Below are 16,532 nucleotides of genomic sequence, written 5' to 3'. Positions count from 1 at the left end.
GAATCAAGGGATGTGGGGATCGGGCGGGAAAGTGGAGTTGAGTTCGAAGATTAGCCATGATCTTATTGAATGGCAGAGCAGGCTCGAGGAGCCGTATGTCCTACTCCTGCTCCTATTTCTTATGATCTTAAACTACTCTAAAAACATAGTATACGGTAAGAATGTGTTTTCGCTAAGAATGTGTTTTCGTTATTTAATACAAACCAAGTGTTTAGATAACAAGCTGCTTAACCCATCATTTCATGTCAGGAGGAGGTTTCGGTCTTTTTTGAAAAAAAATGAATTAATTGTAAGAAAATTAAATGCACCTTATTTACATTATCGAAAAATACATTTCATAAAGGTGAATAATCTGAGGGAAATGTACTGAGTTAAAAAAAAATTAAGCTCATAGTGGCATTACAAAAAAACCCTAAAATATATCAGCACAGCATTTTTGTGTGTCGGGATGGGGAAGCCTTAATAAAATGTCACTATTTACAACAACTTGTACTTTATGAACTAGAACAGGTTTTTAAAGCCTCTAAAATTGGCCCCTTGCTTTTCTTATTCACAATAACAATCTCACTGGGCTCAATTTTATGGGGAAATTGCTTTTGCATTGGGGGCGGCGGGGCTCCGAAAATCGCGGAAATCCTGTTCGGGTTCGGAAGCTGGCTCCAATTTGCACGTGAGCGACCCGAAACTGGAAGTCCCGCCGGCAATTAAAGCCAGCGGGATGACAGTTAATGAGCCAAATGCACCTCGTTGAGGTACTTAATCTGTCACAAGTAAAGTGCCTTAAGTGATTGTAATGATTTTTAACTTACCTGGACGGCTTGTCCACCACTTCTGATTCACGCTTGGCAAAACCAGGCTTGAAGGGCCGGACCAGGGAAAAAGAAACAAAATAAAGTACATCAAAAACCATTGAAGGAAGTTAAAACACAAAATCAACCCACCTTTCCACCCTGCTCCGATGTCCGAAGTCTCCCTTTTCGATGTCCCCCTCTTCACCCCAGATCTTCCGTTCCAGCACTGGATGACAAACTCTCTCTTTCTCAAACCCCCCCACGCCCCGTGTTGCAGCTCCTGACGGCAGCCAGCCTGTCAATCAGGCTAGCTGCCAGCCGCAAAACCCGGAGAGCACGTTAATCATCAGCAATTAACATGCGATCGCATCGGAAACAATAAGTTTTGTTCATGCGGGTTTGCCACGCGCACCTTCACCCCCCCGAAATGATGGGTTAAGCTGCTTAACCCATCATTTCATGTCAGGAGGAGGTTTCGGTCTTTTTTGAAAAAAAATGAATTAATTGTAAGAAAATTAAATGCACCTTATTTACATTATCGAAAAATACATTTCATAAAGGTGAATAATCTGAGGGAAATGTACTGAGTACTGCCAACCCGCCACCATTTCAAAATTGGGCCCACTGTGTCTGATGCTGTGTGGGCATGTTCCTTATGCTGGTCCTATAAGATAAAACAGTGCATAGATTTATAAAAGTGCAACACACCAGATTAAACTATACTTTTAAAAAAAAATTCCAAAAAAAAGTTTACAATTGATGTAGTGAGTTAGATATTTTTAATTATCTGTCTTTATCATCTGAGAAATCATTTGCATGCTGCTCCAAAATTGACCATAACTGTATACAATGCACACAACATAGACTAGAGAATATCCAGCTTATTCTGTGGGTGAAGGAAAACTTGCATCTCAAGTGGATAAAACCAAAGACATTTATTAAGGGCTCCCTCACAAAGGGATAAACAAATTATATTCATTTTGAAAATGATTTATTTGGGTTATCGTATCTGCTTGATGGCCTTTTTATTTAAAATTGCATTTAAATTTAATCACAGACTTGTAGATAATATTTAAAGATGCACTAAAGAAGAAAGGTGAGTGGTAAGAATAGGGAAGAGAAAAAGAGACACAAGCTCTAATTTTAAATCGGGGTGGGAATCATGCAGCTGGAGGCCGAGGTAGGCAGCAAACTTTCCCAACCTGGGCAGCGGGCGCTTTTAGCTCCTAGGCCTCATCTGCATAGAATTAGTCTCCTGCCCGAAACAGCCGGGAAGCAGCAGCTGGCCACTGGGTGGTAAAGCATAGTTGGGTGGCAGGATGCTGCGAGCAGGGACAAAAGGAACGGTGCCTGATGCTCGGGTAAATCTCGGGGAGGGGGGTTCTGTGGGGGAAGCCCGGGGCAGGGGAGGCCTAAACTTTCCATGTGGGGCCCGGAGAAGTGAAAAAAAAAGTAAAATGACTTACCGTGTTGGGCCTCTTCTGACCCAACTCCTCTTCCTGCTAGGTTGGCCTGGCCGGAAAGCCACACCCGCTTACCTCCATAGGCCTCCGGTTAAAATAGCAGTCAGGCCCCAATAATGTCATTGGAGCCCGATCTGCATATTTGAAGAAGGACCCCATCGGTTTCTGGCAACACCTCAATTGTGCTTTGAGCTGTGAATCATATTCTAGGCACTACAATGAACTACCTGCATGTGTACTTACACACATACGCAGAGCTCTGCTCCTGGCCAGTAAAATTTGAATAATTTGAGAGCTCAAAACATTTTGTAGAAACTCTCCTTATGCTTATAAAGTGGCAAGGAGGTTCAGAATTACTTTCGCACTCTTTAAACATGATCTGACACTGTACTATAATTATTCTCCATGTCATATTAAGCTCAAGCCCCATGAGATAGCCTCTCCAAGAAGGTCTCTCACTGCTCTTCGATCTGACCAGACTAGAGTTCACTGTCACTTTTATGTCCCTGTGGAGTGGAAACAATTTCACAGCAATGCAAAAGGTAGCAGTATAAGTGCATCCTTCAATAATTGTCATGATTCAAAACATGGCAAATTGAGTTGTGCTACAATACAGTCATAAAGGATGCAGCAGACAGGCATGCCACAGTCTTGTATCATTTCAGTGTTGCATCTAGTCATGAAATACTTAAGATGCATCAGTAATGTACATTTATAATCTTCTATTTGGAGTTTAACTCCTTTTATATTTAATTTGGGGACATTGTGACTTTTAACACAAACACGGGATTAGGAAGCTTTTCATAACAGAAATGTGCAAAATTTGACACAAATATACTAATCCCATTAATGAAAGAGAAAAGAAAAGAAAAGAAAGACTTGCATTTATATAGCGCATTTCATGACCTCAGGATGTCCCAAAGTGCTTCGTAATCAATTGAGTACTTTTGCAGTCACTATTGTAATGTAGGAAACCTAGCAGCCAATTTGCGCGTGGCGAGCTCCCACATACGGCAATGAAATAAATTACCAGATCATCTGTTTTAGGTGTTTGTTAAGGGATAAATGTTAGTCTGGACAGCAGGATAACTCCCCTGTTCTTTGAATAGTGGTATGGGACCTTTTACATCCACCTGAGAGGGCAGACGTGGTCTTGGTTTAACGTGGCACTGTTATATCAAAATATTATGTCTTCCTATTCTAGCTGTATTGTCATGCCTCTTCCAGTATAACTTCTAAGCCTGAGTGATATGTAACCATAATTGTACTTATTTTTTTTAATGTGCCTGCTGCTTAATATATAATACATTTATATTCTGATGAATCTTAATCTTAAAAGCTTAAATACTTCTGGTAGAAAAAGTTATCAAGTCATTTATCAAAAGTATTTAACAATAGCCATCCTCCCCGCTACAACAGACTACTTTCATGACATAGTATTTATAATCAACAAGGTCATCTATGTGCGGAACCACAAGAGATGGGTGAGATCCTGAATGAATATTTCACATCGGTATTTACGGTTGAGAAAGGCATGGATGTTAGGGAACTTGGGGAAATAAATAGTGATGTCTTGAGGAGTGTACAGATTACAGAGAGGGAGGTGCTGGAAGTCTTAACGCGCATCAAGGTAGATAAATCTCCGGGACCTGATGAAATGTATCCCAGGACGTTATGGGAGGTTAGGGAGGAAATTGCGGGTCCCCTAGCAGAGATATTTGAATCATCGACAGCTACAGGTGAGGTGCCTGAAGATTGGAGGGTAGCAAATGTTGTGCCTTTGTTTAAGAAGGGCGGCAGGGAAAAGCCTGGGAACTACAGACCGGTGAGCCTGACATCTGTAGTGGGTAAGTTGTTAGAGGGTATTCTGAGAGACAGGATCTACAGGCATTTGGAGTGGCAGGGACTGATTAGGAACAGTCAGCATGGTTTTGAGAGTGGAAAATCATGTCTCACGAATTTGATTGAGTTTTTTGAAGGGGTAACCAAGAAGATAGATAAGGGCTGTGCAGTAGACTTGGTCTACATGGACTTTAGCAAAGCCTTTGACAAGGTACCGCATGGTAGGTTGTTACATAAGGTTAAATCTCACGGGATCCAAGGTGAGGTAGCCAATTGGATACAAAATTGGATTGACGACAGAAGACAACAGGTGGTTGTAGAGGGTTGTTTTTCAAACTGGAGGCCTGTGACCAGCGGTGTGCCTCAGGGATCGGTGCTGGGTCCGCTGTTATTTGTTATTTATATTAATGATTTGGATGAGAATTTAGGAGGCATGGTTCGTAAGTTTGCAGATGACACCAAGATTGGTGGCATTGTGGACAGTGAAGAAGGTTATCTAGGATTGCAACAGGATCTTGATAAATTGGGCCAGTGGGCCGATGAATGGCAGATGGAGTTTAATTTAGATAAATGTGAGGTGATGCATTTTGGTAGATCGAATCGGGCCAGGACCTACTCCGTTAATGGTAGGGCGTTGGGGAGAGTTATAGAACAAAGAGATCTAGGAGTACAGGTTCATAGCTCCTTGAAAGTGGAGTCACAGGTGGATAGGGTGGTGAAGAAGGCATTCAGCATGCTTGGTTTCATTGGTCAGAACATTGAATACAGGAGTTGGGATGTCTTGTTGAAGTTGTACAAGCATTAGTAAGGCCACACTTGGAATACTGTGTACAGTTCTGGTCACCCTATTATAGAAAGGATATTATTAAACTAGAAAGAGTGCAGAAAAGATTTACTAGGATGCTACCGGGACTTGATGGTTTGACTTATGGGGAGAGGTTGGATAGACTGAGACTTTTTTCCCTGGAGAGTCGGAGGTTTAGGGGTGATCTTATCGAAGTCTATAAAATAATGAGGGGCATAGATAAGGTAGATAGTCAAAATCTTTTCCCAAAGGTAGGGGAGTCTATAATGAGGGGGCATAGATTTAAGGTGAGAGGGGAGAGATACAAAAGGGTCCAGAGGGGCAATTTTTTCACTCAAAGGGTGGTGAGTGTCTGGAACGAGCTGCCAGAGGCAGTAGTAGAGGCGGGTACAATTTTGTCTTTTAAAAAGCATTTGGACAGTTACATGGGTAAGATGGGTATAGAGGGATATGGGCCAAGTGCAGGCAATTGGGACTAGCTTAGTGGTATAAACTGGGCGACATGTTGTAAACTTCTATGATTCTATGAATATATGACCTTTTCATTAACAGGGAAACCCTGCTAGTGAGTCACATCCCACTCCAATGTCCTTTTTAATATGGTTCCCAAAAGTGGTGTCAGAGAGAGGACCTGCTGAAAGTATTGCTACAAATGCTCGATGTCACTGGAGTAGTTCTAATATTGCTGGGTCTGTGTAATACTTTTTTGTACATTTTCTACCTTACATTTTTTCCCCCAAATCTCTTGAAGACAGTGACCCATCCTGATTATGTTTTTCTAGGCACTAACAGTGCTTCTGTATTTTTTGAGTGGACCTTAGCCAGTGAGTGCTAGTGGAGTATTCAACTGTGGGGCGTCCATTTTCCAGCAGGAGTGATGAAAATTGACACCTGTAGCTGATTAACTTTTACCCTATTCTACCCTAGAGGCCTGTTGTAACACTCTGCTGATCAGCTAACTCTGCGCAAACTAGGGATCAAACTTCCTATTTATGTAACTCAGTATGATACCATATGGTGCATTTAATCTCTTTTATATCTAAAATTCTGTGTAATTGCTTTGCATTTTTGTACGTAATAGTGTGGTGTATTAATAAAATCTGGCAAAGAACACTACCATTTATTATTATTGCACAATTCAAATTTATCAGCAATTGTTGAGATTAGTTGGTTTTGAAATGTATTAAAGATTGTTGTACAATCAAGAATCTTCAAATGACAATAATTACAAAGTTTGAGTAGCTTATACCTGAACTCCGATTGCATTGCAGCCATGAACTGTATTCCAAGTCAGCTGTGACGTACAATTAGTTTTTTATGTTTGAACACTTGAGTTTCAATCCGTATTGGTGAAGCTTTGTGATTAGTGATTACTACAGTGATCATGGGACTTCATTACCATAAGGCATCCTTTATGATGATATTAGCACCAGATGACGAGAAAAAGTTTACATTGCAAGGCATGGTAGACTTATGGTGAAAAATTCATTTCTGCCATGCATATGGCCAACGTAGTCATTCAAAAGCAGCATAGTCACCAGTGAGTTTTAAAAGTCATCCTCAAAACAATAAATTATGTTTATAGTGCATATGATTTTAATTTTTTTAATCCCCCTTTCCCATGAAATATTCAGCAAGGAAGATGACTGGTCACCTCTCGTAACTCTTCTCCCATCATTGCCCACTGTCTGTTTTTCACTTCTGAAGCATCTTGGGATGTCTTATTACATTAAGGTCCTATGTAAATAGAAGTTATTATTGTTTACATTTCTTATGATGGCAGGCGAGTCCCTTTGGAGTTCAGTCGATACATAACTATCCTGAAGGCAAGTTAGATTGAGAAGTTTTTTAAAGCTGTTCTGTAAATCCTCTAATCTCAAAGCAAGCACAATTTCCCCCTCCCCTCCTCCTTTTGTATTATATTTCTAATGAATTTTGATGCTTTAAAGGAATAATCCTGGTTAAGGCTTTTTCGTTGAGTATTTGTAGGAAAAACATTCCTGAGTATTAAAACAATATCCTACTTGAATTTGTTCCCTCTGGAAAAACTTGCTCTCCTGATCAGGGTCCTCATTGCACTATTTCTGAAGCTGCCCACTGAGGGATGGCTTTTCTTCACTTAGTACCTGGTCCTACCAATACCTGCTACTCCACTGAAACCAACAAGATATTTAGATATATTTTTTGCACAAGTACTTGCTATCAAGGCCATTGTAGAGTATCCTGGAGTATTTCTTAAAATAAGTTGGTAGCAAGATCCTTTTCAATCTGATTTAAATGTGAGATATGCTTTAAAATTGATAGCTGTTTTTTAAGTAATTTTTAAGGTTAGAATAGTCCAATTTGTAAATGGGAAGGGGGGGAGGCACGGGATGAAGAGAACCAAAGTTTCACTATATAATTACAGTTAAGCTGTGTGGTACCAGCATGTTGGTCTGCAGAGTCAAAAGGTTACCTAAAGTGAGAGCATAAGTATGGTGCAAAAGAAAATTGCCAATTCAAGACAGGAGAGGCAACATAACATAATGCCACAGATAAGGGAATTTTTAATGGGGAATAGCTAGGTGGGGAAAATCAGACTGGAGCTAACATGAAAAGGAGAATGAGAGACCATGTCGGTGGGGAGTTGTCTACCAGCTAAGAGTAGGATGTTCATTTCCAATTTTTTTTTTTCCCTTGCCTCGGGACAGATTTGATGTTGAGAAGTAATTTGGAAACAGTTGGGGCTTTTAAATGTTTAAAAAAAAATTAGATGAAATAAATTAAGTGTAACTTTTTGTATTGAGTAGGTTATTTTTGAAATAGTTAGCAACATTTCAGCATAAGTCAGGAATGTTGGTGGAAGTAATTGAAACCCTGATTTTTGCAAGGGAATGGGATTTTTAAAGGACTTTTGGAAAAAAAACAGCTAATGACCAACAGCTGCAATGGCTCATGATATCCAACTTTAAGAAAAAAAATCACTATTGATGTTCTGCCAAAAAAAGCCGATTTCTTATGATGAATTCATTTTTCTCTTGGGGATTCCTAATGTACACCAGAAAAATGAAACTTCTCATTGACATCACTGTGGTTCAGCTGCAGCCGTCAGAGAAAACAGCAAGGCATTTCTGGAATGGTCAATTTTGGCAATAGATTATGACAGTCAGACAGAAAAATGTGCCATTTAGAGTGTTGAAAAAAATCAAATAGACAGATTTAAAAAGAAAGACTGCGAGTGCTGGAAATCTGAAATTAAACCTTAAAATGCGCAGCACATCGGCCAGGAACTGAAAGAAAGAATCTTTTTAGATAGGGCGCTTCATCAGAAATTCATGCCAAACAACCCTCTGTCCTGAAATAAGCCTAATAAGCAGCACAATAACAGAGCTTTCCAGAAGAAGCAGGCATTTGGAATCTTAAGAAATTAAGTTAGTATCTTGCAACCTTGCAAGTTAAGAACCTGAAAATATTGAGAGCAATCTGCTTAGGGGTTGTACTTTTCAGTTCTGTATTTGCAAGTGTAATAGACAGCTACCACCTCCTTACCTTTGACACCTAGTCTTAATTCTCCTCCATCTATTGACATTTTTGGTCTTGCTATCTTGACCTTAAATAGAACTCCCACATCTCCTCTGTTGCCATAGCTGAATCCAAAGCATATGTTTCTCTTTTGTGCAAAATATTTATTTTTGCATCAACAACTTTTAATTCTTTATATAAAGCTCAAGTCAGTCCAAAACCAGAATATTGATTCTGTATCTGGAGAGGGTCTTTTAATATTTCCCTCATAATTCTGGACAGTCTACAAGAAAAAGCCTTCTGTGTGATTAGAAGTCCTACCTCGCCTATAGACACCAACTTCTCCATTGCAATTATTTTCTTTGTGTTCTGTTGATACTGCTATGGTCAGAAACCCTCTGAACTTTCTTCTTTCGTTCCTTCTAAACTCCAAATGTGCATCTTGCATGTTGATCCTTATAACCTGTGCGCTCAATGTGGTCAAATTAAGACTTGTACAATCTTCTATGTGAACTAAGCTTGGTGTCCCCTACTATTAACCTCACCTTCTCTTTTGCTATTTTTAACCTTGGTGACTGCAGTAGGGTCCTTGGCCTTTCTGCTTAGTTTCTCAAAAAAAACCTCAGCTTCCTGTTTGCTTTAGCTGACTTAAGCAAAGTGCAGCATATACCTTTATTTAGTTGGTCGCAACTGAAAAGTATATAATCTTTCCTTTGCTTCTATCCCCGTCAGCTTCAACTGTGCCTTCCTCTCATCTCTTTTCTCCCCCCCCCCCCCCACCTGCCCCCCCCTCAAAAAAAAGTATTTTTTCAGGTTTTGGTGGGTTTTTTTCATCAGGCATATTCTTCTGCACTCATCTTCATTGCTCCATTATTACCATTTTAAAAATGTGCTTCTGTACTCCAGATTCCTTGGTAGGTTCTCCTTTCTAATCCTCTCCTTAACACAAACAACTTCCAGAATTGTACAGTTGGGACATCTCAAAAAAAAACTTTTTTTTCTTTTGCTTTTCATAGTTCATGTTTCTAAGTTACACAAACATGACCATGACAACTTCACCTTTTAGCAATCAGGCAAAAATAAACAAAATAAACCTACCTTTCCACCAATGTCACCTGCACCCCCTGCTCCAATGTCCTATGTCCCCCTCTCCTCCCGATGTTTCCCTCTCAGCCCTTGATGTCTCCCACTCCAATCTCCCCCTGTCTCTCTCCACTCCAGATCTTCAGTGCCCTCCACTCCCTTTTCCAGTGCTGGATGACGTGTCTCTTTCTTTCTCTTCTTCCCCCCCACCCCCCCCCAACCTCAGCGTTGCAGCTCCTGTTGGCTGCCAGCCTGTCAATCAGGCTGGCTGCCGGGCGCGAAACCCGGAAACAACTTTAATCACCATCAATTACATCACGATCACGTCGGAAAGATACGTTTTTTTTAAATTTAGGTTTGCCATGCACACCTTCACCTCCCCCACTGCCATCCCGCCACCATTTCAAAATTGAGCCTCTTGTGTTCCTGCTGAACCACTCTGCTGTCTTGTCTGGCATATGTACAGGCTTAAAAATATGTACATTGCTTAAAAAATGTTGTGTGTATCTGTCCAGTTCAAAACAAGAGGATGCCATACTGTTAGAAACTGTAGAATTTAAAAAATCAATCAATTCCTGAATAGCAGTCATAGGAATTATCACTTGTGGGGGAGTCTAAAACTAGAGGTCATAAATATAAAAGTCGCTAAAAAATCCAATAAGGAATTCAGGAGAAACTTCTTTACCCAAAGAGTGGTAAGAATGTGGAACATGCTACCACAAGGAGCAGTTGAGGCAAATAGCATAGATGCATTTAAGGGGAAACTAGATAAGCATATGAGGGGGGGAAAGGAATAGAAGGATATGCTGATAGGGTTAGATGAAGTAGGCAGAGAGGAGCACATGTGGAGCATAAACACCGGCATAGATCAGCTGAACTGAATGGCCTGTTTCTGTGCTATAGTTTCAATGTAACTCTGTGTAACATGTCATTTGTGCACTCCCTCAATATTGCAAGAGGGAAACTCTTCACGCACGCTAGAGTAGTGGAACCAAAAAACCTGGAATCATTTAAGAAACAATTTGATGGCACAAGGGGGGGACGTTGGGATCTTTCTGGATGGACCAAATAGCCTCCTTCATCCATAATTATCTTGTAAAGCGTTGGACTAGATTACTTGCTCACAAACGCCAGACTCAGAAGTGAGAGTGCTGCCAACTGAGCCAAGTTAACACCATCTCATGCTTCAATTATTTTGAGCCTTAACATTTTTTTGAATCTTAGTCTTTACCCTATTAAGTGCTGTTTAGCAAAGATGCTAAAACTCATGTTCATTTACATTCAGGTTGCATATTTGTTCTGTGACTGCTTAGTACTAAATCTAATATAGCAACTGTTTTGGCACTGTGCTTTACATGTTAAGTAGTTGTTGCTGGTTATGAATTTTCTTCCACTTTCACTCCTCTCTTCCAATTCTCCCTGATCTGTGAACTTTGCTTTGGAATATTGGACCACCTCCCCACCAATACTTATTACCAAATTATGATTCTTTGTAACCTCTACATGCAACTCTACCTGTTCAAGGGGGACAGAAGTTGCAAGCATAGGTATATAATTTTTTGGGGGTAACAGGGAATACTGTGATGGTAGTAGTTTATTATGTATAAAATTTGACTGGATACCTTTAATCATGATATTGTGGTGCTGTTTACTTCTTGATTGAATTACAGCCTTGAAACAAACTTTTAGGTATTAGTTGCATTACAGAAGTAACATGTCTTATCTCAGTTTAGTTGTCACTTTTACTGAGCAGTTCCTGATTTGTTGAGAAATATTTAGCTTTGCCCTCTGGTTTGTCATTCAATGATGGGCAGAAACAAATGGTGTAGATTGAATGTAGTGACTGATGTCAGAATTATGGGACTAAGATTGAAAACTGGGAGTTAAAAAGTACTTTCATACAGCAAAGTTTAAATACCTTTGGTATTCAAATGGAGAGAAAATAATCAAATGAATGCTTTTGTTAAGCTAATGTTTTTTTGTAATTCATTTTGGTGCTTTGAGTTACAACAGGTGAAAGAAAGAAGAAACTATTGTTACGTACCCTACCAGTGCAGCCATTTTGCACACAGCAAGATTCCTGAAACAGCAATGACTGCAAATCTGTTTTCAGTGTTGGTTGAGAGAGAAATGTTGGCCGGGACCCCAGGGAAACTCCTTGTCCTTCAGATAGCACCATTGGATCTTTAACATTCACCTGAACCACCAGAACAGGCAGACAGGGCCTCTGTTTAACACCTCATCTGAAGACCAGCAGCATCAGTATTGCAGCGCTCCCTCACTTTGAAGTATTGGCCTACATTATGTACTTAAGTCCTGGGGTGGGGCTTGAATCTCAGCCGCCTGACTTTGGCAAGAGTGCTACCAACTGTGCCAAGATGACATTTGGTAATACTACTTATTCTTTCCTTCTCCGTTCCGTTTTTTTTAAAGATTCCTTCCCTTAATTGTTCCTAACCAAGAGGATGAGCAGCTTGTTCCTAAGCATTTGCCAATTGCCATACTCAGTCGACTAACAGCAGGATCTTTCTGTAAAATAGCTCACTAGTACACTAGCACATTATGCCAAAATGCCGCAACAGCCATGCAATGCACTATCAAGCACTGAAATCAGTAAGCTGTTTCTCTTCCTTTCAGAATTCAGTGACACAGAGTGCTCCCTTTTCAAATGACTCACAAGGTCGAAGTGGAGCTCGTTTTCACACCACATATGACGGAAGATATGTGGTCAAAACTATATCCAGTGAAGATGTGGCTGAGATGCATAACATATTGAAGAAATACCATCAGGTAATGCTTAGAAATGTATACAATAATGTATGAAAAAGTGAGCTTGTCCTTTTTTTGTTTAACTATGTTAGAACAGTGCTCCTTCCTTGCAGTGTTAAGAATAATCAAGTTAAGTACTTCATAAATGATTGTATTTCATCATGTTCTTCACTCAGCACCCTGAATAAAGGTCTGACTAGAATTTTATCCTCTCTTTAAAGAGCTCAAAATATATTTAGTGTAATAAATCATGGGCCAGAAGTTTTGATTCTGCCTTTTCTTTTGTATATTTTTCTCACCAATGAGTGTAAAATGAACCTCATAGAATGTTATATGAGCAGTGATGAATTGATGATAGTGGCCTCTATTCTACAATACGCATAATGGCAAAGTTCCCAAACTAAAAGCTCTGTGATTTTTGTTTACATTTTCCTACAAAAACATTATTTGCTACAAAAGAGCGACACACAGAAATTATGCTTAAAAGTTTTATTTGAGGTTGTTATGACACCGTTTTAGTGTTGAATATCCATTTACAAAGGAATGCTCCTTGTTTTAAAAAAAATATTTGTAAAGTTTTCAAAGGTTTTTGAAGACAGTTTGGTAGCTATTTTCAGCTATTTTGTTTTGAGTGTTTAACCTTACAACAGCATATATCAAGCATTCAATCCATACAAAAGGGCCTTTGGTCCATCGATGCCTGTTTGAGACCTCCTTTGAAAAATTGGGCTGCCCTGAACTGTGTTGTAGAGGAATGTACTGTAAACAATACTAAAACAAATGCAGTATTGCAAAATGAAAAAGTATAGATCTCTCCAAGAAGCTGTATACATTATTTTTAAGTGTTCAAAAATAACTATTTGAAGGAGTTAGTTAATCCATATATGTTAAATCTTTAAAAGATCATGATATTAATACTGTGAGGTCAATACAGTAGTATCGTAATAGTACAATGTAATCTTTTCATCTCCATTAATACTTGGTGGAAATTCTTACCAACAGAGGCCCATGCTCTGTCTTTCTTCAAAAGGCATACGACCACAAACAATTAGGGAAAATTCAATGGAAAGTAAATATTTCCTTTTGTTGTAGAAATTGCATTGTCATTTGTTGTAGAAATTGCATTGTCATTTTAAGCTAAGCAATTAAATAAAAAACTGCTCCGGTTCATTCACCCCTCATACACAATGCCATTTCTACATCAACAAACTGACTAATACAAATCAAACCCAATGGGGGGTCTTGCGTTTTTTGGGAATGCTTTCAATGCTTCCAATTCTACTGAAATTATAAATCAATGTAAAAGATGTGTTTTTGGTGAGTTGTTTAAACTTTTAATGTTTTGAAGTGTCCTTTCAAAAAGTAAACACAACACTGTTAGAGGAACCTGTTTAATGCTCCATAGATTTCAGTGCAGTAAATTGCTCACATGTATATTCACTTGCCAGTTATTCAGACCTGTGCAATGTTGTGGAGAAATTTAACTTTGATGCTACATAATTTTTCAATATGAATTCATGTTTACATTATTGTGACATGCTTCCTTATTTTTAAACAGTTCTTGGTGGGGGGAGGGGCAGTATATCATTTAGTTTTTTTGTGAATCTTTGTGCTTGTAAAAGAGAGGGATGTTTATGCTGCAGAATGAAAGATTTTCTCATTTCATTCACATCGAGCCCTCCCAGGTCAGGTATGACACAGCCAGCTGCAGATTGAAGCTCCTCAATGATGTGTCTTGATGCACAGTCTAGAAGAGCAGCCCACCTGCTCAAGTCTGATTTTTTCCATTTCACACACTGGGCATTCTTCTGAAATTAGGAGAAATTTTATGTTGTATGCCCATTCCTATAAGAAACTGGTTCAGATTGTCCAAATTCTTTTAATAAAGGGCCCTCACAGAAGAGAGGGGAGATTTTGATCACATCAGACTGGGCTGGATTCAAATCCAGTTCTCAATGTGAAAGAACAATATGCTAACCAAACTGCTCAGTTTTGTCATTATTTACATTTTTATAAATTTTATCCATTTGTACTTTTCTGGTTACCTGAGACCATCCATAATCGCAACCAAGCGTACAGGTGCCTGTGGCCAGATAGTACGGGCTACTGAGGTAATAAAGTGGGACTTGGCTAGACAAATCCAAATTATTCACTCAGCTTTTCATCTGTTGTTTGTTGGACACTTTTAAGAATATCTCAATCTAAATTTGAGCATTATAGAACTAAATGTTTGCTTTTTTTTTATTATGCTTCTTTTCTCTTTGTGCTCCCTATAGTATATTGTGGAGTGTCATGGGAACACCCTCATTCCACAGTTCCTAGGAATGTATCGATTGACAGTGGATGGGGTTGAGACCTACATGATTGTCACAAGGAATGTCTTTGGTCATCGACTCCCTGTTTACAGAAAGTATGATCTGAAGGTAATGGGAACTGTGTTGTAATCTTGGCTGTTCCTGTAATTTGTTCTCACTATACACATTTTTTGGTCATTAGTAGGTTTTGAGTATATTAACAATGTCTGTTCCATCTTGAATTTTTCTAGTTTTTATGGTTTCTCTGATTTTTATTGTAAAATAAAGTATTGTGTCTGGCACTTGTCTGTAGGTCATAAAATCATGATTCCCATGAACCAATCACAAATCACCTCTAAGTGCATCTCTTAAAAGTAATTTTTCTCAAGCCCTTTCAGTGACCATATTGGTTCTTCCCTTAGCTTCCATTTTTGTTTTGATTTTTACGTGTACAGCCACTCTTATTTCTTTGCTTTGTTCAGCCTAGCCTGAGACATTCTTTCATTTCTTTTTCCTTCTCATTTTTTGCATCCTCAGCCATTCCCTTTCAGTCATTCATTCATTTTCAACCAACTCTTTCTTTTTTCTCCTCATTTATTTATTTCCCAGCTTAATCTATTCCCTTTTTTCCTTTATTTTCCTGTAACAAATGCTCCTACTAATTCAACATGTATTAGTGACTCCCTACCAAAACATATCTCCTAACTAATAAACCACAATTACCAGAAACCCAGTTGATTGCATGCTCCAACATCCATAGTTCTTCCCTCCACACTCTCCTTTCTTACCACATGCACACTCTCCTGCACTTGCTATCTGCTTCTAATCATACAGTTGAATCATTCCCACTTTCTACTGGAGCAACCAGCGTAGCTGACTGGTGCTACATTTATACTGCCGCTATCCATCTTAGACCAGTAGCTTTAGTATAGGTTTCAGCCAGGCAGTATCCCATTTACACTGCCTGGCTGGAGCTCCAACTCTCCTGCTCAGGAGAGTGCTCTGTGCGTACCTGTCCCAGAAGTTTAAATTCTCCCAGTATGGTCAGGGGGTCCAAGAGAACCCCGACCACTTTTTAAACCAGGTTTGACACTGCACTGGAGTTACAGTCCATGTAATGTTAAAACCATGCAAAGTGAAATTACCTCCACCTCTCTTGCATCTTTTCTCTGGAGCCAGGTTGGGCCCTGCCTACTGATTTATACTTCAACTTTAGCGTTACTTAAAAGTGGTAAAGTTTCAATATAAACAAACCATAAATGACCTGCAACTGGGCCCAGGGTGTGCAATACCATTTCTACCAAGCTAAGGAAGATTACTACTCATAGATTTCTCAGTGATGTGAGGCAGGCACACAAAACAACTCATCTCCCACTCCTGCTCAACACAGAGCGATTAAAGGGAGTCTTAATCATTGTGTGCAAGACACAGTGGATAATAAAGTAAGTTTCTTCTTCCTACTTTATATTTGCAACCCTTTGCCTCCACAACAAACAAATGAAAAGAAATGAATTGTTGCATCTTTTAACTCCTGTGAGCAGCATACAAGCGATCCACTGTACGATATACATGGATTTTTAAAAAAAATATTGGGAGAAAGTTTGCGTTGTTTTCCACCAATTTTTGTGATTTTTCATTTAAGTTAGTGCACCACTAATTAACAATTGATTGAATCATTTTAGTTTGTAGTAATTACTGGCTCTTTTTGCCATGAAAATGAAGCTGCCTTTGTATTAGGCTACCAGTCTAAGACCAGTAGTTGTAAAGTGCACCATGCAAAACCCAAATTATACTGTGGGCTGTGACTCTCGTGGGTGCTTCACTAGTGCACAGAGCTACACTGCCCCAGCAGCTGTTTTGTGGTGGGAGGATGCAGACAGCCACAGCTGCTTTTTCATGATATTGGAAAGACTCAGTGCTAAGTTTTAGTTACCAGGAGATCCAGCAGAATTAGATGCTGCTCATGTAGGGTTTCATATAAGGG

The 16,532-nt window shown here is 39.3% G+C and overlaps 1 protein-coding gene across 1 annotated transcript in view; it reads left to right on the top strand.

Annotated features, from left to right (window-relative positions):
* pip4k2aa (phosphatidylinositol-5-phosphate 4-kinase, type II, alpha a) overlaps window positions 1-16,532 on the top strand; it is a 212,876-nt gene that overhangs the window by 141,457 nt on the left and 54,887 nt on the right. Inside the window, exons 4-5 of the mRNA XM_068007119.1 lie at window positions 12,123-12,275; window positions 14,531-14,677. Coding sequence (XP_067863220.1) covers window positions 12,123-12,275; window positions 14,531-14,677 — 300 coding nt within the window. The remainder of the gene's footprint in view (window positions 1-12,122; window positions 12,276-14,530; window positions 14,678-16,532) is intronic.

This window comes from Heptranchias perlo, chromosome 2 (assembly GCF_035084215.1).
Source record: "Heptranchias perlo isolate sHepPer1 chromosome 2, sHepPer1.hap1, whole genome shotgun sequence".
Classification (NCBI taxonomy): domain Eukaryota; kingdom Metazoa; phylum Chordata; class Chondrichthyes; order Hexanchiformes; family Hexanchidae; genus Heptranchias; species Heptranchias perlo.
The sequence above is the reverse complement of the archived record's forward strand: the minus strand, read 5'-3'. Positions and strand labels throughout refer to the sequence as shown.